The 20,656-nt window shown below is 43.9% G+C and overlaps 1 protein-coding gene across 1 annotated transcript in view; it reads left to right on the forward strand.

The window, feature by feature from the left end:
• Positions 1–20,656, forward strand: part of PLEKHA7 (pleckstrin homology domain containing, family A member 7) — a 299,249-nt gene that overhangs the window by 261,085 nt on the left and 17,508 nt on the right. Inside the window, exons 11-14 of the mRNA XM_006892043.1 lie at positions 6,046–6,568; positions 7,326–7,412; positions 10,120–10,173; positions 20,588–20,656. Of these exons, the coding sequence (XP_006892105.1) occupies positions 6,046–6,568; positions 7,326–7,412; positions 10,120–10,173; positions 20,588–20,656 (733 nt within the window). The remainder of the gene's footprint in view (positions 1–6,045; positions 6,569–7,325; positions 7,413–10,119; positions 10,174–20,587) is intronic.

Consider the following 20,656-nt stretch of genomic DNA (forward strand, 5'->3'; position numbering starts at 1 on the left):
CAGAGTTTAGGGCTGTTGTACACAGGGTCGCTATGAGTTGCAAGCGACTCGATGGCACATAACAACAACAACAACATAAAATTTATCCAAGTACATAAATGTACATAGACTAAGAATTTAAAAAATGCAACCCCTATTCATCCTACTCTTGATTCCATACCTTTATGGCAGCCACTTTTAGTTCGTTTAGCAGTTTCCCCTATTTGCATCTATATTTACAAATAAGATACTATTCTGCCAATTCTTGACTTTTCAGTTTTAGTTATCTGTTGGCATTCTACGTGAGAATATAAGAATTTAAGTCTCTCATGCCTCCCTTCTACTTTATAATAGACAGATACTTTATCCTAGCTTTATATTATAGTATAATTTTGGTTAGATCGCTAGTTGGTATTTACATTATTATGATTATATAAATATTCATATCAGGGCTATGTAGTATACTGGAATTCAGTTTTATTTGTTGCTATTTATTTTTGTTTTCTCTAGTGTTGGTAATTATCATACTTCAAGTTAGCGTAATTTTTTTTTACACTAATTACTAATTCATCACTAAATTCATGGCTAGATGTATAAATCTTCTTCAGCCAATACCATAAAATTATATCAGTAATACATTCTTTTTTTTGATACATTATTTTTAATATAGTTATTACAAAGGTTAAAAAAAGTAAGTGTTCTCGCACCTTATCTCAAAATTCTAGACCTACTCTCCAAAGACCAACCATTATTTTGGGGCAAGAAGGAAGAAATCCCTTTATTGCTGATATTTTTTCCCACTTAATTTCTCTCTCTATATGCATATCTTGGCTTTCCCCCCACATTAGTAAATATAGGCATATATCATTAATATAAAATGCTACAGAATACCTTGTTGAATAGAGATACCATTCCATTATTGATGGACAATTAAATTACCTACAAATACTTTTTATTAAGAACTGTACTGTGATGAATATGCCTCCACAGCTGTCTTTACATACGAGTACATGTGGAAATGTGAAAGGCAGATCTCTCAAAGTGGCATGACTGACTGAGAATAGATGCTGTTTTAATTATGAGAGATAATACAAAATTGTTCTCCAGTGTTTTCGTTTCGACTCCAGCAAAAAGTATGAGTTGTTTTCACTTCTATATCATCACTGAGAGCTACTGTTACAGATTAAAAGTATAGAAGAAGCATTAGGTGGTGGGGAGTCTTGAAAATAGAAAAGGGTTAAGTATAATGTGATCATATATTGAGTTTGTTATTATTGTTATGCACCATCAAGTCAAAATCAACTCATTGTGGACCCTCTAGCAAATTTTCAGAGGCAATAAATCACGTTAGAGGAGATTGCCCTTCTTTCTTCCCTAGGGCAACTGGTGGATTTGAATCACATACATTTAGGTTGACAGCACAACTCTTTATCCACTAAGCCACCAGAATGGCTGATTTCCTGCTTGTGTAGGAGGTGAGAAAGTCTAACTGAAAGCAGAGAAGATGATGAGGATTCTGAGCAGGGCAGCTCTGTTTGCGTAATACATTGTGCCGCTGACAGGCTGCACATCTCTGCTGATCTGAATCCACCATCCGCTCCAAGGGAGAAAGATGGAAAAATCTCCTTCTGTTCAGATTTACATACAGCCTTAGAGACCCAGTGGAAAATCAGTATGAGTTGGAATTCACTTTTTGACAGTAAGTAAGGCTGAGTAAGTTATAAGACTTGAGTTAAGCATTCAGGTTTGCTTTGATTAAAAGCTGCCATGTACAAGGTGCAAGCTAAGAGAGAGATGTTTAGAGAGAGCCTGTTTTTCCTGTGAGGTATCCAGGTAAAGATGACTTCATTAGGAATATGGGTCCAGGTGAGAGATTTAGGAGTCATACTGGAGACAGTAATAGATTCCAGCAATAGCTGAGATTACCCAGAGTGGAACAGTTAGAGCAGCAGTTCTAAACCTCACTACAAAGTTTTATCATTTGAGTAGATTAAAAAAAAAATAGTGAAAAACAGACCCAATCCCAGAGAACTGATTTTGTTTTCTGGGACAATGTCAAGGCATCCATGTGCTTTAAAAAAGTTCCTCAATTGATTAGTTTCTCTCAATGGAGAAACTGATTGCACATTAGAATTAACCTGGAAAGGGTTTAATATTTCCTGAAATCAGAAATTCCCACATCAGAAATTCTGATTCTATTGGTTTGGGCTGGAATCTAAACCTTTTTTTTTTTTTAAAGAACAAAACCAGCCCTCTACTTACATACAAACAATGACCAAATAATTCTAATGTGAGGCCAGACTTGAGAATCTTCATCATAGAATGGACAAAGATGGAAGCCTGAGAAGCTCCAGCCCAAGGTTTAGACAAAAGTAATTTTCATGAAGGAGATTAAACAGGAGAAAAAGGAAATGAAAGTGTTGTGAGGAAGTGCCTTTTGGAAGGTATTCAGTCAGTGGCGATGGACTCTGCAATGGATGCTACCAGGGCCAGTTGACTTCCAAGGAGACTTGGTATCACTGAGAGAAGTCTGGAACCTGGCATCTCTTCTGGTCCTATGCTCAAGAGCAGAGGGCTTTTACCCCACTGTAGTCCCTGAGTGGTGCAAATGGTTAATGGACTTAGCTACTAACTGAAAGATTGTTTGAGTCCACCCAGTGGTACCTTGGAAGAGCGAGCGGATACCTTCTTTTGAAGTGCCAGCCTTTAAAACTCTATGGAGCACACTTCTACTCTGGCACGTGGGGTTGCAAAGAATAGAGTCACCTCAATGCATCTGGTTTGTTCAGTTGAGCTTCTGGATGATCCTAGATGAGCAGACTTGATTCGCACTGTTTAGTAGAGCTGGAATGTAGAAATCAAACAGGCAGAGTAATAGTACAAGAAGGCAGAATGAAATCAGTAAAATGGCATGGCCATTTTAAAGAGAACTTTTTTAAATGAGATGAGTGATAAGCAATTATAAATTGTTGCTTGTGAAATATCTCTACCTAATTGTTTCTGTCAACTCACCGATCTGTGTTTAAATGTCTGCATACAACAGCCTGTCTTTGTTCCTATAGAGTGTGCCAGGCAGCTAGCGAAAGGGTACGAAGGCAACTGTGAGGACGTGAGGGATGGATTGGGGAGGGTGCTGGAGGATGTGAGATGAGAATTTGAGTGGGGTCAGGGACAGGGTGACATTCAGATTATAGCTGAAAACAATTCTTTGGCTTTAAGAGTCATTGAACATGATAGGAGGAATTTCATTCCAGTGGTTGAAGATCTCAAAGAGCTGGATAGAGAGTAAAAGTGAGAAATTGAAGGCAAAGTATAGATTACTCACAAGAAGAAAATGCTTGTCAGTCTCTGAGTGAGCAGAGTGTCAGCTCAGCCTGATAATCTACTTGTATTGAAAGGTGTGCAGCTCACATTCCCAGGTTATGTACAAGCTCTTATAGTCAAGTAATAAATAAATCTTGTTAGCTAAGATAGAAACATCTCAGTTTTCCATTCGAAAATAAGAACGACGCATGTGCATCTTTACTTTTGTGTGATAAGACTTTGCTGATCTCCAACAGTGTACGTAAGCAGAGGGCATAGATCAGAGGATGAGCTCGGAGCAGCAGGGTGCTGCCTGGTGGGGGACTCCCGCCATCTAGACACTTCTCAGAAGAAACTGGGCTATCAACTAGATGGGAGGGGTGCCTGGGGAGGAGCACACAGCTGGGATATACTTCCATAGTTTGCATTCTCAAATGAAACCTCTAGCCATGTCTGTGCCACTACCACCACCATTACCCCATTTGAGGATTTGGGGTTCCCCAAAATACAGTTACCTCTGATTTGGAGATATCAGTAGCAAATCCTGACACCTAGTGGCAAGCAAACAGGCTTGACCAATGAGACAAGTCTGAACTGAGGAGATCTTAAAATGACCTCCCGTGATTGCAGTGATAATGCTGAAAGGAGAGGCAGAAGGCTGTTTTTTGAATTACAACTCTAATTTTCACAACAATCTAAGTAGTTTTTATCATCCTGTTTTATAGTAAAGCCCTGAGGTTATCTAGCTAGGTTTGATGGGTGGAGTTGAGCTTTAGAAGATTTCTCCAACTTCAGCATGCATCAGAATCATCTGGAGACTTGGTAAAAACCCAGGTCTCGGGGTACCCTCCTCTCCCTGAGTTTTAGATTTAGTAAATCTGGCATGGAGCCAGATAATTTGAATTATAATAAGTTCCCATGTGTTGCCAGTGTTTCTGGTCTGCATGATTAGCATGGGCTTAGAACAGTGGCACTTGCTAAGTACTATGTAATCATTTGTTCCATAAAATTCACAGAGGTAGTCAGAATTATACACTCAGATCTGTCTGATTCCAGACCTGTTCTCTTTTTACATCTTTCACCTCACCCGTTAAACCTTTAAGCTTAAATAATTTTGTGCCTTGCTTAATTTCCTTTCCTTCTCAGAAAATAAGATAGCTAGTTGGTAATAATGTTGTGTACTGTCGAGTCTGAACCAACTCATAACTGACCCTCTTGTGGTTTTCAGAGGATTACATGGAAGGAGATAATTCATCCTTTTCCTACAGAGAAGCAGGTGGATTTGAACCCTGGGCCTTGGGAATTACAGCACAGTTTCTTACCAACTGGGCCCCCAGAGCTCCCTTAGTTTCTCAAATTATGTGGAGTTTTTGCTGGAGCAATTGTTGAAGGCTGGTGATGTTACTGTCTTAGCCCATGGTCAAAACCACAGAGTGTGAGACACGATTCCTGCTCTCTATAAAGTTGTAGCTTGCTTGGAGAAAGATGTCTCACAAATATAAAATGGTTATATCAATACCAGATCTTGGAAAAGTTACAAACAGTAGGATAATTAGCAGAGAGTAGAAGAGGATCACATGAGGCTGGCTGCAGCAGATGAGGAAGGGAAACACATGACACAGAGTCCTGGAAAATTAGTAAAATCTGGGTAAATAAGCAGGTGTGTACACGTGGGATTGTTATCGCTTGCCTTCAAGTTGAGTACGACTCATACAAAACCTATGAACAAAAGGCCTGCAGCCCCTCTACAACTATTGACATTTATCAAAGTTCATAGTTTCCAGATAGGAAACGCCTTTTAAGAGTCAGGCATGGAGGTTGCATTTGTCTTTAGCTACGTTTATGTCATTTACTCTCTGCATAGTCGACTCGACGGCACATAACAACAACAAACAACATAGTCTTATGAGGTAGGGAACACTATCCTCATGTTAGAGGTGAGGAGACTGAGGCTCAGTATAGTCAAGTAAGCTGGTGATCACATAGCAAGAAGATGGGGGAGCTTGGGTTCAGAATTCAGCCGACCACTGCTATGCTTTCCCCCGTGAGGCTGTTCATGTGTGTAGGAAGTAGGCCAAGACTTGAATGAGACCTTTTCAGGCTACGTCAGGTGCTCAGTCCCACTTGAGAGGAACACATCCTCATCCTTGTGAGAGAAGAGAAAAACAGGGCTGAGGAAGAAAGATACTTATTGGACAGATGGAAGACTCTAGTGTGTTGAGGTCAAGTGAAGAGGAGCTAGCAGGGGCCCCTAAAGAGTCCAGATTTCATGTCACACACAGTGAGAACCATGGACAAAGGTTTTTGGGGGGAGCGATTGGATCAGCTGTATCTGTACAGGGTGGGAACTTAGGTAGGAGGGTCTTTCATTTGTCTGGGTGGAGTTAAGTAATGAATATGTGGACTAGAATAGTAGAAAAAGAGAGAGAAAAAAAGGTGCCAGCCACTTCCTTTAAGACTTCCAGAACTTTGGTGCTTGGATAACACCACAGAAAAAAAATCTTAGTAACTAGAGGAATCATGAGGTATTTCCTAGAAATAGACATGTCCGCTGGAAGAACTGCTTGATGACAAAAGGTAGAGGTGGATGGGGGGGATCAGTTGATGGAGAGAAATGTTTTTGAAGTCCTCTGCAGAAAGAGAAAGCACCTGAAGCCCTGGAGTTGTGCTGTGGTAGGTCTTAGAGTATCCCACACTTCCAGCTTCCTTCCAGAATGGACTACTTGCTTGGTTGTCTTACTTGTCCTTCCCTTCTCTCCTCAGCCATCCCTTGGAGCAGACACTTCCTCGCCAGGGTCCCAGCCAGCCCCTGAACTTTCCAGAAAATTACCAGACTCTTCCAAAGAGCACCCGACACCCTTCTGGAAGCTCCTCACCCCCACCCCGAAACCTGCCGAGTGACTACAAGTACGCGCAGGACCGAGCCAGCCACCTGAAGATGTCGAGTGAAGAGCGCCGGGCACACCGGGATGGCACCGTGTGGCAGCTGTACGAGTGGCAGCAGCGCCAGCAGTTCCGGCATGGGAGCCCCACGGCGCCCATCTGTGCAGGCTCCCCAGAGTTCACTGACCACGGCCGGAGCAGGAGCATGCTGGAGGTGCCCCGCTCCATCTCTGTGCCTCCATCTCCCTCTGACATCCCTCCCCCGGGGCCCCCAAGAGCCATCCCGCCCCGGCGGCCACACACACCAGCTGAGAGGGTTACTGTGAAGCCACCTGACCAGAGGAGGAGCATGGACATCTCATTGGGGGGTTCTCCCAGGAAGGCACGGGGCCATGCCACCAAGGTGAGGCCTGAGAGGCTGCCGGGGTTTTGACTATGGAGACTCACGTGGTTTGAGCACAAGTTTGAGCAATTTGGGATAAGAACGATAGCTAACATTCGTGTAGTACTTCTTTTAATGCCAAGCATTTTTTAAGACTTTGTTTTACTTAACTAATCCTTTCTACTAGAGAGCTCTGGTGGTGTAGACCGTAGGGTGTGATGCTGCTGACTTGAATGCTGAGCTTTCTGGTGGTTCAGATACACCAGCTGCTCTGCAGTCTCTTCCCCTATGACTTACAGCCTCCCAGAACCTGCTAGAGGGTCAGCTGTGAAACTGTTTCTACTTGATAGCAGTGGCTTTGAGGAGGTTTTTGGTGTGGTTTTTAAAAATCCTTCTCTATTAATATTCAATCCACTTATTAAATGAGGTAGAGGACAGTGTGCCCATTTTACAGAGGAGGTCTCTAAGCCGTTGAGAAGTGACATAACCTACATGGAGTCAGACAGAACTTTGTCTCCTTGCAGTGTAGAAGGCAGAACAATATCTCTGTTAGATCATCTGCTCAATTATTTGTACTAACCCTAACCTAAGTTTTAGCTCTCCGGAGTGCTGTCATAGTTGGTCACTGTCCTAGCCCAGTGCAGTAGTATTATGATTTTACAGACAAGGAAGCTGAAGCTCAGGGAGGGAAGGTACCACGTGGCGGAGGTGGTGGTCCACCTGCATACTGAGTGGCAGAGGTCTTGACTGCACTGACTTTTTGTTCCCTCGCCTGCAGAACTCTTCGCATGTGGACCGACGCTCCATGCCCTCCTTGGGTTACATGACGCACACTGTCAGCGCTCCCAGTTTACATGGAAAATCGGTAAGCTGCTCCTCTCCCAGCAAGTGATATGGTACACTCTACGAAGCACTACGGGGCTTTTCCCCCGGACAGCCAAATGCAGTCCATAGAGCATCTGTTCAATCCGTTTTAAAGATGATGAAACTGAGGCTCAGAAAAGTCTAGTGACTTGCTCAGAGAGTCTTCACATTGTAGTTAGTCCTCTCCAGATGGGGTGAAGAGCTTGGTGGGCTGTGACAAGGGACATTGGGCTTATTTTCACTTTGGGTATAAATTTTTGTCTCGAGCATTCCCCAGGCCCCTGCCTTTCCTTTTTTGTTCTTCTCATTTCTTTCCAGATCCTAGCTTTGACTAGTTCACTCTTTCTTCAAACCTTGTATATGGATATTTGACTGTTAATTGCTACACTCCTGAAAAAAAGTACTACTTCCTGCAGCCCTTTTCCTGCCAGCACCTTTATTTGTCCTAATGACAGAATTAATGCAATAATTGCTTAATGGTGGCACCTCAGTGCTGTCCCGGCACGGGGTGAAGAGTATAATTAGAGCAGCGTGCTCCTGCGGTGCCTGATTTCCTCGTATTATGTCTACACACCTGCAGCTGGAGGAGCTCTCACTGCTGCTCACCCGGTTACGGCGGCACCAGGCTAAGCTGGCCAATGTGCGAAATTTCGCCGTCGGCCAGTTACTGCAGCACCAGCTGACCTTTCCCACCTCCCAGGTCAGCGCTGCTGGCCTCTCTGCACCAGGCCACTCGGGGGCAGGAGTGACATGTTGGCCTGTGCTCCCTCGTGCCCACGCTCTAGTCTGTATTTGCTGTCTGGCTCTCTCCTTTGTTCCCTGCCTGTTTGCTTTTGGATGCAACTGCCAGGCACTGTCTGATGGTGGAGCCCGTGCCTCTGGTGCCGGGGAGGGGCTTGCATGTGGTGTGAGGGGTCTGAACTGTGGCTTCTTTGGCTGTAAGAAGTGACCGCCAGGCTGCTGTGTGGCCATGTCCAGAGGGCTGTGCTGACTGTTTTCCTTGTTGCCACCTTGGCATTTACTCCTTGGGCTGCAGAAGGAAGGGGTCAGACTGGAAAGAGACTGTATAGTACCTAATCCTGATAGTTCCCTGCTGAGTCACAGAGCAATTTCCCATCTCTTACTTTGTTCACCACACAATAGCCTCAGAGAGGTTGGGCATGGGGGGGATCCAGAAGGAGAACTCCTTCCACAGAGTCCCTCAGCTGGTTCCACACAGGGTGGAGCTAAAGTCCAGGACCTGTCTGGCATAGTGTGCTGAACTGTTCCAGGACACTGGGCCTCTGCTGGCAGGCTGCTCGAGGCGAGGCCTGCGTATGCATTGTTCTCCCAGACTTCTTGAGCAGCTTAAAGACTCTGAGTCCTTCCTAGCCTGGTCCGCAGGCAGGTTTGGGGTCAGGCTGCGCAGAGGAAGGCGGAGGTCTGCTGAGGAAGTGAGGGGACAATCACCTTCCCTACCTGTTTTGGTTTGTTGAGATCTGAGGGACTCAAGAAATGCATTCAGAATAACCAAATGGAAGGTTGTATGCATAAAACTATAAATATGATAATATTATTTTGCTAATATGATAATGCCTTTGCTCTGTTTGCTCTATGCCTATGAAAAATTATTAGGGACAAAGCTGGGGGTAGGTAAGGGGACAGTTTAGGGATAAGGATAGGGTTTTGTAAACCACTGTGTCCTTGACAATGGTCCTTCAGTCTTTCTCATGCTTGAAAGCACTGTCTGAGCTGCTCACATTATTGGTTTGTGTGATTGTTTCACATTTGAATGGTAAACAAGGACCGCCATGCCCTAGCTTGCCTTAACTTGCTGGGCAGATATTTGTTGGGACATTGGTGCCTGGCCCTTTTGTCTTATACCTTGGGAGCCCTTTTGCTTCACAGTTAGCTCCAGTGATGTGCTAAGTAGGAGAGCACACATTCTAGGCAATCAAAGACTCTTATTCTCACTGTTCCTGGTAATTATTCCAGGGGCTCAGCAGTCAGAGACACCACAAGCTAGTTGGTCTGCAGCAGTGCTCTTGAGTAGCTCCACACTGGCTTCGTGCTGAGTACAAAAGAGCAAGAAACTTCCAGCAACTGCTGATGCTTATTGTTTTGGGACCTATTTTTTTTTTTAAATCTAATGAAATAATTGGAACATTAGTGATTGATGAATCTTAACTCAGGTATAAGGTAGGTGCCTTGGTGTCATAGTCCATAGGACGTTATGCCGCTAGTGAAAAGGTACATCCCTGTGGGTTCACATCTGCCAGTGGCTCCACAGGAGAAAGATGGGCGGTTTCATCCCATTAAGATTTACAGCCTTGGGAACCAGTGGAGGATTGCTGTGAGTCAGAACTGATAGTGCATTAACTCAGGTGGAAGTGTGCCGTCTTCCAGGCGGACATCTCTGGTTCTATCTCAGGAGTTCATCACTCATCTTGGCTATACTACTCTACTAGCCTTCTAATAGAGTGTGTGCTATGACCCTCCTCCCAGCTAATGGGTGACACTGACCCATCACATCTGCCATGCTGAATGGGGGGGAGGTGTCTGAGCTGCAGCAAGACATTATGCTTCCTCTGTGGCCCTGGATGTGCTGGTATGCTGGAGTCTTTTGTCCTTTAGGCTATATAATGTGAATGATTCGCTATAAAGCCCTGCGCTAGAGAAATCCCTACTGTTCATAATATGTTTCCCCCCACTCTGTGCTTAATTTGAAGGCTGATGATACCTACCTCCAGCTGAAGAAAGACCTGGAATACCTGGATCTAAAGGTGAGTGATAGGAAGAGTCTTGTCTTCATGGATACTCATCTTTCTGGAAGTGTCCACCTCTTTGGAACCAAGTTCATTCAAAGCCAGAGGCCATGCAGGTGTTACCAAATCTCGATCCCAAATGATGGTATTCCTGTCTAAATTAGTCTAAATTCCATTCTCTTAGCCTTAAACTCAGTTTCTCCTCAATTTCTTGTGAATTTAACTTTTTGATCTCTAGGTAAAGGACGAGATCACAAAATCTTTAGAAGGGGAAGATTGGACCCCTGTAGGTGCTGAAGCTTTGGGCTCTAAATCAGGCTTCCTGGCCTGAGTAAGCTCCTGTGGAAGTGAGAGGCTTTCTGCCTGAAAGAGAGCTGCTATTGTTCCATTCCCACAGCTCTGAAAGCTCCCACTGTGAAAAGCACTTCTTATGCTTAAACCATGAAATAGACTCTAGGAATGTGACCTTTTAACCGTGGGTGTTAAGAATGTGACAAAGGTCTCCCTGGAGCCCCCAAGCGACTGACTAGCCCCGGGATCCTGCCCATTCCCAGAATGTACCTGACTGAGATGAGGGACTTTAATCCAGTCTGATCCAAGGAGGGATGTGAGCATGAGGGCCTGAGGCTGCCTTCCCATGCTGCGGCACTACCAGCCAAGACTTCATTATAAATCAGTTAATTTATGCATTTACTGAGCACTTGCTGTGTACCCACCTCAGCAGAAGCCTACAGGAGACATAGGAGAGAAATTGAAAGTCTCTGACCATGAGTAACTCAAATGATCTTGAGTTGGGGATAAAAAACCCTTGCATAATAACACAGGCTTGTGTACAGCAAGTGTACAAAGCTCTGTTTGTCCAGTTCTCAGAGTGGAGATAAAAAGGACACTGTGGACTAAATATGGGAAGGCTTCCTGGAGGAGGTGGTATGAGGCATGGGGTTGGTCAAGGAAAAGAGCAGGAAGCAGTGGAGGCTGAGGAGAGTGGTGATATGATTGAGCTAAGGAGGGGAAGTGAGGGTCCATCCAGTGGGCTTAAGGAAAGATGTAGTGAGCAAAAGTCAAACCTGACTTGAGGATATGAAGAAAATCAGGTGGTTCTGTCAAAACCAGGTCATTTTCTAGCTTACTTGGCAGTCAAGAGTGCACAGAGCGTGAGTGAGTATTCTAGGCATAGTAGTAACACCTAAAGATTGTACCTGCACAGACAGACATGGCTTTATGGGCTAACTGCTACAGTGCAGCCCATCCTACACATCTTGATGGAACAAAGCAAGGGGCCTTCCATACCACCTCCATGTAAGGTGGAGAGAGGTCTGCCAGCCCTCTAGCCTTCTTGGGGGCCAGTCTTCATCTTGCCTGGTCTGTTTGTCTCACTTTGCCCTAAGACCAATCAGTGTGTGTAAACTGGCTCACCAACAGCACCTGTGCACTATGAAAAACTCCTCCGGGCACTTAGCACAAAATGCAAGAGAACATAATAAATTGAGAGTAGTAGGAAATGTCTGTTGACTGATTTCTGTCTGTATGTGATAGCTACATTTGAAAGTTGTTCTTAGAATGAGGATAACACCTCAGGTTGGTTTTATTTCAAGACTATAGATTTTGAACTGGGAGAGCTGTAGAGAAGGAGAGATTGAAACACAGAATAGCCAAGCCACGCCAGGATTCCTTGTGTTTTTTGACTCCCAGCAAGAGCCTAATAATAAAGGATATAATAGAATCCAGTTACTGTTTTTTACTTAAAATATTAATACACCACCTTACCTGCTTCCCTGTAACCATGTAAGAAAGCCAGCCTTGGCCTCTTTTTATTAACTAAAGCTTGGAAAGGTGAATGGATTTGTTAAGACCACACCAGAAGCACCAACACAAGTTAGTTGATGGGTATATGTGGTATCAGTGTAGATCTTACCCTAAAGCTTGTGTTCTGAATCATCTTGCAGCATGGCAACCATTAAAACTCTGCTTCTACCACTGTGCCCCTTAACACATTACGTTTTTTGTGGAACTGAGCTTGGTCTTCATACCAGGAAATGTGTTTGATGTGATTGAGAAAGGCAGGTTGCATCCTTCGGATGTTTTACTAGGTAAGAGCTGCGTGTGATCAGAACATTAACTATTGATTAGATTTCCTGGAAGCTGCCCCTGTTTGTCTTAGAAGACAGCTATTTGATAGCTAAATTTCCCTAGTCTGGTGGTTAAGCTATTAGAGAACCGGACCCCAGATGAACTGCACCAGCAGAGTGGGCGAGAGTTGGCTTACAGGCAGCACACATGGAAAAAGATGCTAAAGTTTACGCTGTATGTGAGTCATGGGCTTGGCGTGGCTGCTGGAAAGGCTGGCACAGCCTCAGCCTCCTTCAAAGGGCCAGGGTGCCTAGACCAGGGAGGCCATGGGTCTGGGCTGTCCTGCTTAGACTTAATCAGGGTGTAGGGTTCCGAGATGGACGTCCCACTTTAGCAAATGAGGGAGGACTGGAATTAGGAGAGGTGCTAAGGGCCTGTAAAACCATGGCCAAGATGTGGACAATGTGGGGTGCTTTTATTTGCAAGCAATTTAAATCCAAATCATTCTGCTAAGGTAAAATGAAATTAATATACAGGTTCATGTAACCTGGATGTTTCAGGGGCTCGGGCCACATCCCCCCCGCCACTGTCTTTTCCTTTGTGTGCTAGCTGCCTCCTTTCCCTGTGAATGAGGGTTGCCTTCAATAGTCAAGGAAGATTCACTTCTTCCCGAGATGAGGCTTCTGTAAAGTGAGAGAGGAGTTTTCCCTAAGGGGAAAACATACAGAGCATAAAATGAAACATAGCTACAGTGCAGAGTCTTGCAAAGAGGATTGTTTAGTTTAGGAAAGAGATGATTCAGGAGAGACAAAGGGATATAAATCTCTAAAGTGTGTCTTCTTTTTCTCTAAAGAGAAAGCTAAGGCACTTGAATAGAAGTTACAAGTAGACAGGCTTCAGCTTAATAGAATAAAGATTTTCCTAAAAAGCCTGCCGCAGGTGGTGGTGACCTGTCAGTCACTGGAGGTGTGAGACACTTAGTGGTTAGAGAAGCAAAGTCTAAGTCTTTGAGATTCCATAGCATGCTGTAGAAAATGAACTCTTGGTGAGGTCAGCTAAGATGCATAGGAACACAACTGAACAGGCACTGTAGACCACCTTCAGCATGGGAAGAGAGACAAGTGCAGGCTCCTCTGAAACCAGCTTCTTGTCAGAGCTACCACTAAGAAGTCCCTTCAGGAGCCCTGGGGTAAAAGGTGAGGAAGTCAGATTCTCTGGAGAAGGAGAGTCCCCACCTGACATCTGATTTGCTGGCAGGCCCCTTACCTTCCATCAGATCAACCTAGGGTCCCTCTTGTCTCTGTCCAAAAATTTATATTTTCCCTACCAGGATCCACAGACCAACCATCTCTCCCCACCCCTCATCAGCTGATACTGGACTTACAGAATCTATTGGTGGTGTTGGTTGTTTCACGACACATTGTATGTAGATCTTTTTCTTCTTAAAGAGCACTTTCTGTCTGTGGTCCCAAGAACATCAGACAAAGGCATGCTGTCTTATAGAAGATACTATGTTTTAAACTGGCATTTTACTTGGTAGCAGCTAGATGAAAAGGCCTCCACATTGGTTCAGTGTCTTACATTATGTTTTAGGCATTTGATGCATATTTTCTCACTTCATCCTGATAGCAGTTTTGGACAATGTCAATGATTATCCCTACTTTGCCAGTCAGGAACCCTACTATCAGAGAAGATAAGTCATTTCTTTAATGTTATATTTGTTTGGATTCAGACTCAGCAGCTGACCCCAAACTTGCCTTTTTTTCCTTTCATCCAGACTATGTTCCCCGCCCCCCAACCCCACAACTCTTAAGCTGTATTTGAATTGACATAGTGACTACAAGAATGGGCATGGCTCTGGGCTGAGTTTTGATGTGTTTTTCTTTATGTTGCAATGCGTTGGAATTGACTCCTCCACAGGACCTAACAGCAGCATCCTATACCCAGGCTGCCTTTGAAAAGTGGAGTGTGTGGATACACACTTCTTGACAGCTTAGATTGTTATGGCAGCTTGGAAGGTGAGATGAAGATACCATTCAGGTGGTTTGCCTTTTGGGGGACAGAAGGTTGCAGTCAACCCCCAAAAAGGCTCTTGTCCCTGGGGATAGATAAGAAATTGATGACGTTAGGTGCTCAACTTCTAGACTCTTCCTACTTGAATCTAGTATCAGACCCTAGCTCAGGGTCCTTTTCCAGACTTCTAGATTTGTTTCTAGAAGTCGGGCACTGGCTCTCCAGCACCTAATAACAGTAACAGAGCTCTCTAAGTTGCCGTCTGGGAATCTAAAATGTACTCATTTCGGGATTACCTAGAAGCTTGGTAAAATGTGGGTTGGGAGCAGTGTATTGACTCAAGGTAGCACAAAGGTTCAGTGTTTGATTTCTGACATAAAGGTGGGAGGTTCAAACTTGTCAGCCGCTCTGCAGGAAAATGATGTGGCCCTTTACGTCCATAGACTATCACCATAGAAAGGAGCTCAGGTGGCACAGGCTGTAGTGTGTTGTGCAGCTAACTGGAAGATTATAGTGTGGAAACCCCACAGAGCAGTACTCCCTGTCCATAAGGTGGTTAGCAGAAAGAGGGAACCTGATGGCACTGGGTTTGGTTTTATTGAATTGGAACAGTGCCCAGGTGGTGCGGACAGTTAACACACACTCAGCTGATAACAGAAAAGTTGGCAGTTTGATTGAGCCTACCCGGAGGCACGTTGGAGAAAAGTCTGGCAATTTACCTGCAGAAAACTTACCATTGAAAACCCTTTGGAGCACTCTAATATAGATGGACTTTCCATGAAACCAACTCGATTCAGTAGCACCTTTTGTTAAGAATTGTTGAATCAGAACCTCTAGTGATGGTGCCCAGAATTCTTCATTCTTAAAATGAAACCCTGGAGCAGTTCATGTGTACATTGAAGTTGGAAATCGGCTATTGTAAAACAAAAGTTATTAATCATGACCATGCACTGGAATTTCCTAGGAAATTTTAAAATGCATTATCAATGCTTGGATCTTACCTTCAGGTATTGCTCACTTGAAAAAAAACAAACTATCCCCAGGTGATCTCAATGTGCAGCCAGGTTGAATAACATTGTATCAAAGCATTGGTTCTCAAAGTAGCTGCAGACTGGCAACATCAGTAATGTCTGAGAGTTGCTTCAAACTGAAACAGTCAAACTGATTGCCGACAAGGTAAACCTGACTCAAAGATGACCCTCCAGTGTATTTTCAGAGGCTGTGAATTACATGGGAGGAGATTGCCCATCTTTCTCTGACAAGACTTATTTAGAAATGCAAAATCTTGAATCCCACCCTGCAGGCAAGTAAACAAACCTCACTACCACCCCATCACTTCCAACTCAAAGCTGCCATCATCTGGTCTCTGCGGCTGTAATTGTTAATTTTTCCTTAGGAGCCACTGGTGGATTCGAACTGCTGGATATTCAGCCTTTAGGTTTGTACACAATACACTGTGAGGACCTCTAGAAGCGAGGCCTAGAAAACCTGTGAATGAATATGCCTCAAGTTGATTGTGATACTTGCTAAGTATCGAGAACCACTGCTTTAGAGCCAAAAGCCCGCTGCTTTCAAGCCAATCGTGACCGTGTGGGTCTGCACCTGCACAAGCAGACTGACTGATATTTCTCCCATGGAGTGGCAGGCGAATTTGAACCTTCAACCTTTTACTCCATATCCAAATGAGTTAACCTCTGTGTTATCAGTGCTGCTTCTGTTTTACAAGGATTCCAAATCTTGGCTGTACATTAGAATCATTCAGGAAGACTTTTGGGACTCCTAATGACCATTCTTAACCCAGACCGGTTACATCAGAATCTTTTGGAGTGAGATTGAGGTAGCAGTATTTTTAAACTTTCCCAGGTGATTACCATATTCAACCAGGGTTGAGTTTCACTGCCCTAAAGGGTAAGGATGATGTTTCCTACAAGAAACTATAAGCATTTGGAAATAACTGGTATTTAGTAATTGTTCAGATTCAAGGTAGGTATTTAAATGAAAGTCTCAGGCAGAAAATACTGGGGGAAGGTTTGGAAGGGGTGAGGCAATGAATGAATGATAACACTCTAAAAGTCCAGTATGTCAATTATGTGATGAGGGAGAAAACAGGAAGACACAGAGTTTGGAAAGCCTTAATGTTCCTGCTTGCCTTCTGCAGCTGAACCAGGAAAGAAGTGACACTTTCACATAAACTACCTTCCTGCACTGAGGTCCCTTCAGAGAGGGTTGATTATGCCCCTGCTGTTATTAAGAACATGGACGTCTGGAAAGGTCACTCAGCGGAGATGTAGCACCTTCAAGATTCGGACCAGGGCTCCCTTTTGCCAATTTCCCAAATTCTGACTTCTTCAAGTGTCATCTGATGTCTCACCTGTTTCGTTTTATTGTATTTGCCTTTTTGTTTGGAACAGATAAAAAATAATGAACCTTTGATCAACGTGCTTTACAAAGTGCTGAAGAAGTCAGCACGGGGCTGTCGGCCCAGGAGAAGCGTAAGATGATCTGATCTGTGTCTCCAAGCGCGGCATTCCATTGCTTCTGGCTCAGTGCCGACTCCATCACTTGCTTAACCAGGGGCTCTCCTGACCGCCCCCAGGCTTCCTGCAAGTCATTTTGGTTTATTTTCTTTGTATTGAAGCACTCTTCAGCATTTTGGCCGATGCACCAGGCTGAGCCTCTCATCTGTGTTATTCTGTGACTCCATCTTTTGTGCTGCCAAGGGGTGGGGGCGCTTGCCTGGCTTGCCACCAGCTCATGTCATGTTTCCATTCTCGTCTGTCTGCCTCCACGCCAGGGCTACTCTAGGCAACAGTGTGGTCTGCAGAGGGGAGCATGATTTCCTGGAGGGAATGGGGAAGCAGCAGTCACTGGTTCCTTTAGAGAAGCCAGGGTCTCTTCGGGTTCCATCGTGGCCCTGGGATATAGCTGCTCTGCATTGGGACAAGGTCATGGGTAGTCCCATATTGCCCTTTTGACTGACAATGCCCCTTTGAGAAACATAGCCAACTTGCCTAACATCCCAGGAGAAGCTACAGGTTGGGAAGCAGGTACTGTATCCAAGCATTTAAGTCCCAAGAAGGTGTCTTGGGCAGTGGTGGAGTTGAGGTAAGATGACCTTTCACTCCCCCAAATGCAGAGACTCTTACAGATATATGAGTGATTTTGTGACTATTTTTTTCCTGTCACAGAGTTGCTGGGAGGCATAGAGTAGACATCATAAATATATTTAAACATTACTATATCACAAAGTTCAGTCTTCAGAGGAAAATTAGTTGCAATACACTACTTGTGGTAAAATATTTCTTAGTAATTTTAGCTTTATGAAACAGAGCTAAGTTCAGAAGCTTCAAGGGCAACCTGAGCTGTATATAATCATGAAACCCATGCTCAAAGCCCATGATCTTTTTACTCCAGAGAAAGAAGTCTCAGACTTAGCAAAGCCAGCTCATCCTATTTGATATTCTCACTGACTAAGTAAGCAAACATTCCTGAATATCCTCAGTGCTATGGGGCTTTGGGTTGGGCTTTGAGGATACAGAGAAAATACATCACAGTCCCCACAGCCAACCCTAATTAGGTGACTGTCTAGTGAGGAAAGGCAGACAAGCAAACAGAATAATCTCCTCAGCTAAGTACATAGTACTGGCAGGTACAAGGTGTGTGAGCAACACCTCAAAAGCTATCAGACCTCCTTAAAGGGAGGGGACCGTAAGGGAAACAACCCTCCTCATGTCACCTGCCACTGTTTTAATTCTAACACATTTAATCACTTGAATTCCTCACTCTTTCTTGGCAGCTAAAAAGCAGCACATTAAAAGAGGAAAAAAGAAAGTTACATCTTAGAAAAGATGGGGGTGCTGGTATCCCAAGAGTGAACAGAAACAATATATATTAATCTGAAGCAAAAATGAAAGCACAAAAACTGAGGAGGAGTTAATAAAAGATCAAATAGTCTTAAATACTACTTTCTAAGGGATTCTATATTACTGATTTATGTAATGAGCCTGATTCATCCAAAAAAAGCTGAATTTTTATTCAGTATTTTTATGGAGGCAAGGAAGGATATAATTTTAGAGAGCTTTCCATCAGCTGATTTCATTGAAAAGATTCAGCTTTCTCAAAAGGCTCTTTTTGTGTGTGTAGAATACCTCGATCTTCCTGCTGGTGCTGGGTAAATGAGGCATTGCTCAGTTAGATTCTCTCTTACTGTTTAAGTGTCCAAGAGAGATTACTTGTAAAAAGCTTCAATGAAATAAGGGGAAGAGTTTCTGCTGAGGGGAAAAGTCCCCAAAGCCAATCTCAATTGGAAAATGATTTCTACTTGGGGAATGATCGAAGGGTCAACCCATTTGGAGAATAGATGAGCTTGTGACACAGTGAAGATTTCACTGCCTTTACTTGCTTTTGTCCAGGTTCCCTTGAGGTTAAAAACTTAAGTCCTGCCTGAGATATTTAGCTTTTGGGGTTCTCTGGGAGAACTGGCTTTTTTCCAGAAAGATTAAGTCCAAAAAGCCTATTGGGCCAGTTCTCCTGACACACAGGTTCACTATGAGTCAAAATTGGCTTGTTAGCACCCAACAACAGTGCGGGGATTAACTCTGCCATCTCCTCTTCTTTCCTCTCCCCGTCTTGGCACAAGGCAGTGCAGTCTGTTTGTTTGTGACTTGTTTCAGTGGTCCATGTGTTCTGTGATTGTGTGCATACATGTATTTACACATAATCTGCCTGTCTGAAGAGCAGAATTTGGCTGGAGTTCTACTTGTTTTCCCCTCAGGAACTCCATAGCTTTGACCTATGTATTTTTCCCCCTTGCAACATGCAGCAGTTCAATAAGCATTTGCTGAGTGCATTCCAATGTGCCAGGCCTTATGTAGGGGGATAATTTTCCAAGATAAATAAGGCAATGTACCTGCCCTGTGTTGGGGAGCATGGGAACGAATTGAGGTGGGTCTGTGGGCCAGAATAAATCCCAAGCTCAAAGCATGAAGAGGTCATACTCTATTTACCTTGACTTTTGGGTTTGCTGCTGCAAATTCTCAAGAAGAGGAGCCTAGAACAGTTGGGTACCTGAGTGATTTGACCTCTGAGGAAAATATTTGCCAAAATGTTTCTGATTCACACTCACAAATTTCCTGGACCTCCCAGAGAGAATGAGTAGAAAGCAAAGGCTATGCATCCAGAGCTGTCTGTCCTTCCACACTGGAATATTCTGAATAGTGCACAGCTCTTATCCCTGCTGGTTAGCTTCATCTTCATTTCCCTGGTCCCATCAGATCTGCAAATTGGAGTTCATTGAGGAAGTTTCCCTTACATGGTGCAGATTAGACATGGCTAATGCTCACCTGGTCTTGTCCATAGATTTGCAGCTGAGGGGGAAATGTGCCTCCAGCCCAGTTTTTAAAAAGAAGGAGATTTGGGGGAAATTAAAACATAAAGTAAAGAGATTTAGGCTCTTACTAGTCAGAGGGTTGTAATGGGAAATAAAACATTCCACCAACCTATATTTAGATAAGGCGCCTTGGTGACAATATGGTTAACTTCTCAGCTGTTGACCACAAGATTGACAGTCTGAACCCACCATCCATGGGAAATGGATCACAGCTTTTCTGTTCTACTCAGTTCTTTTCTGTCCTGTAGGATCACAGTGAGTCAGAATTGACTCAACAGTAATGAGTTTAGTTTCTTTTTGTGATTTAAGGGATTTTTGTCATTGTGGTTTCTTCCCTTGAGAAGATAGTAATTAATAATTGTAATTAATGCAAATCTGGCAGAGCCTCAGTTATTCAAGGATCAATTAAGAACACCAGCCAGGAATTATTCAGGGTCGTTCTTCACTTAGTCAGATCCTCTTTTGAATAGTGTGTAGGATGAGGAGGGTCCTCCCGTCAGTTTGCCTCACTGGGAAATGGGAGGGTCAGGGATCTAAGTCAAGGCTCGGGATTTACTTGTCACATGGACTTACATAGCTTGTGTTTATCCACAGATTCAGTAGCAAAATTCTGCTTATCAGTGGTACATCTTCCAAGAGTCATGCTGGTTTATCACATTCATTTTGGGCAAATCTGTAACTTCTACAGCGGATCATTTTAGGACTTCAGATTTATATTCTCTTCACTCTGAGAAATTTACAAACATTACTAGGATTACAGAATGGTTTTGAGTTTTCCCTAAAATGAAGTTAGGCATAAAAAGCAAAGGCCTTGCCCAAGTGTTTGCCCGTCTCACTCCATGACTCTCCTCACCACTCCTGGGTTCCCTGCTCACCCATCGTAGGCCTACTTTCCTCCCTGAGTTCGGACCTTAATTTTCTGAGTACTGCGATTAAATCTTTAAATTGTTCATCTCCCAGATGACAGGCCGGGACCTTCTCAAGGATCGAAGTCTGAAGCCCATGAAGATTGCAGAGAGTGACATTGAT

This window comes from Elephantulus edwardii, unplaced genomic scaffold, assembly GCF_000299155.1.
Source record: "Elephantulus edwardii isolate Elephantulus edwardi_28Jun2011 unplaced genomic scaffold, EleEdw1.0 scaffold00109, whole genome shotgun sequence".
Taxonomy (NCBI): Eukaryota; Metazoa; Chordata; class Mammalia; order Macroscelidea; family Macroscelididae; genus Elephantulus; species Elephantulus edwardii.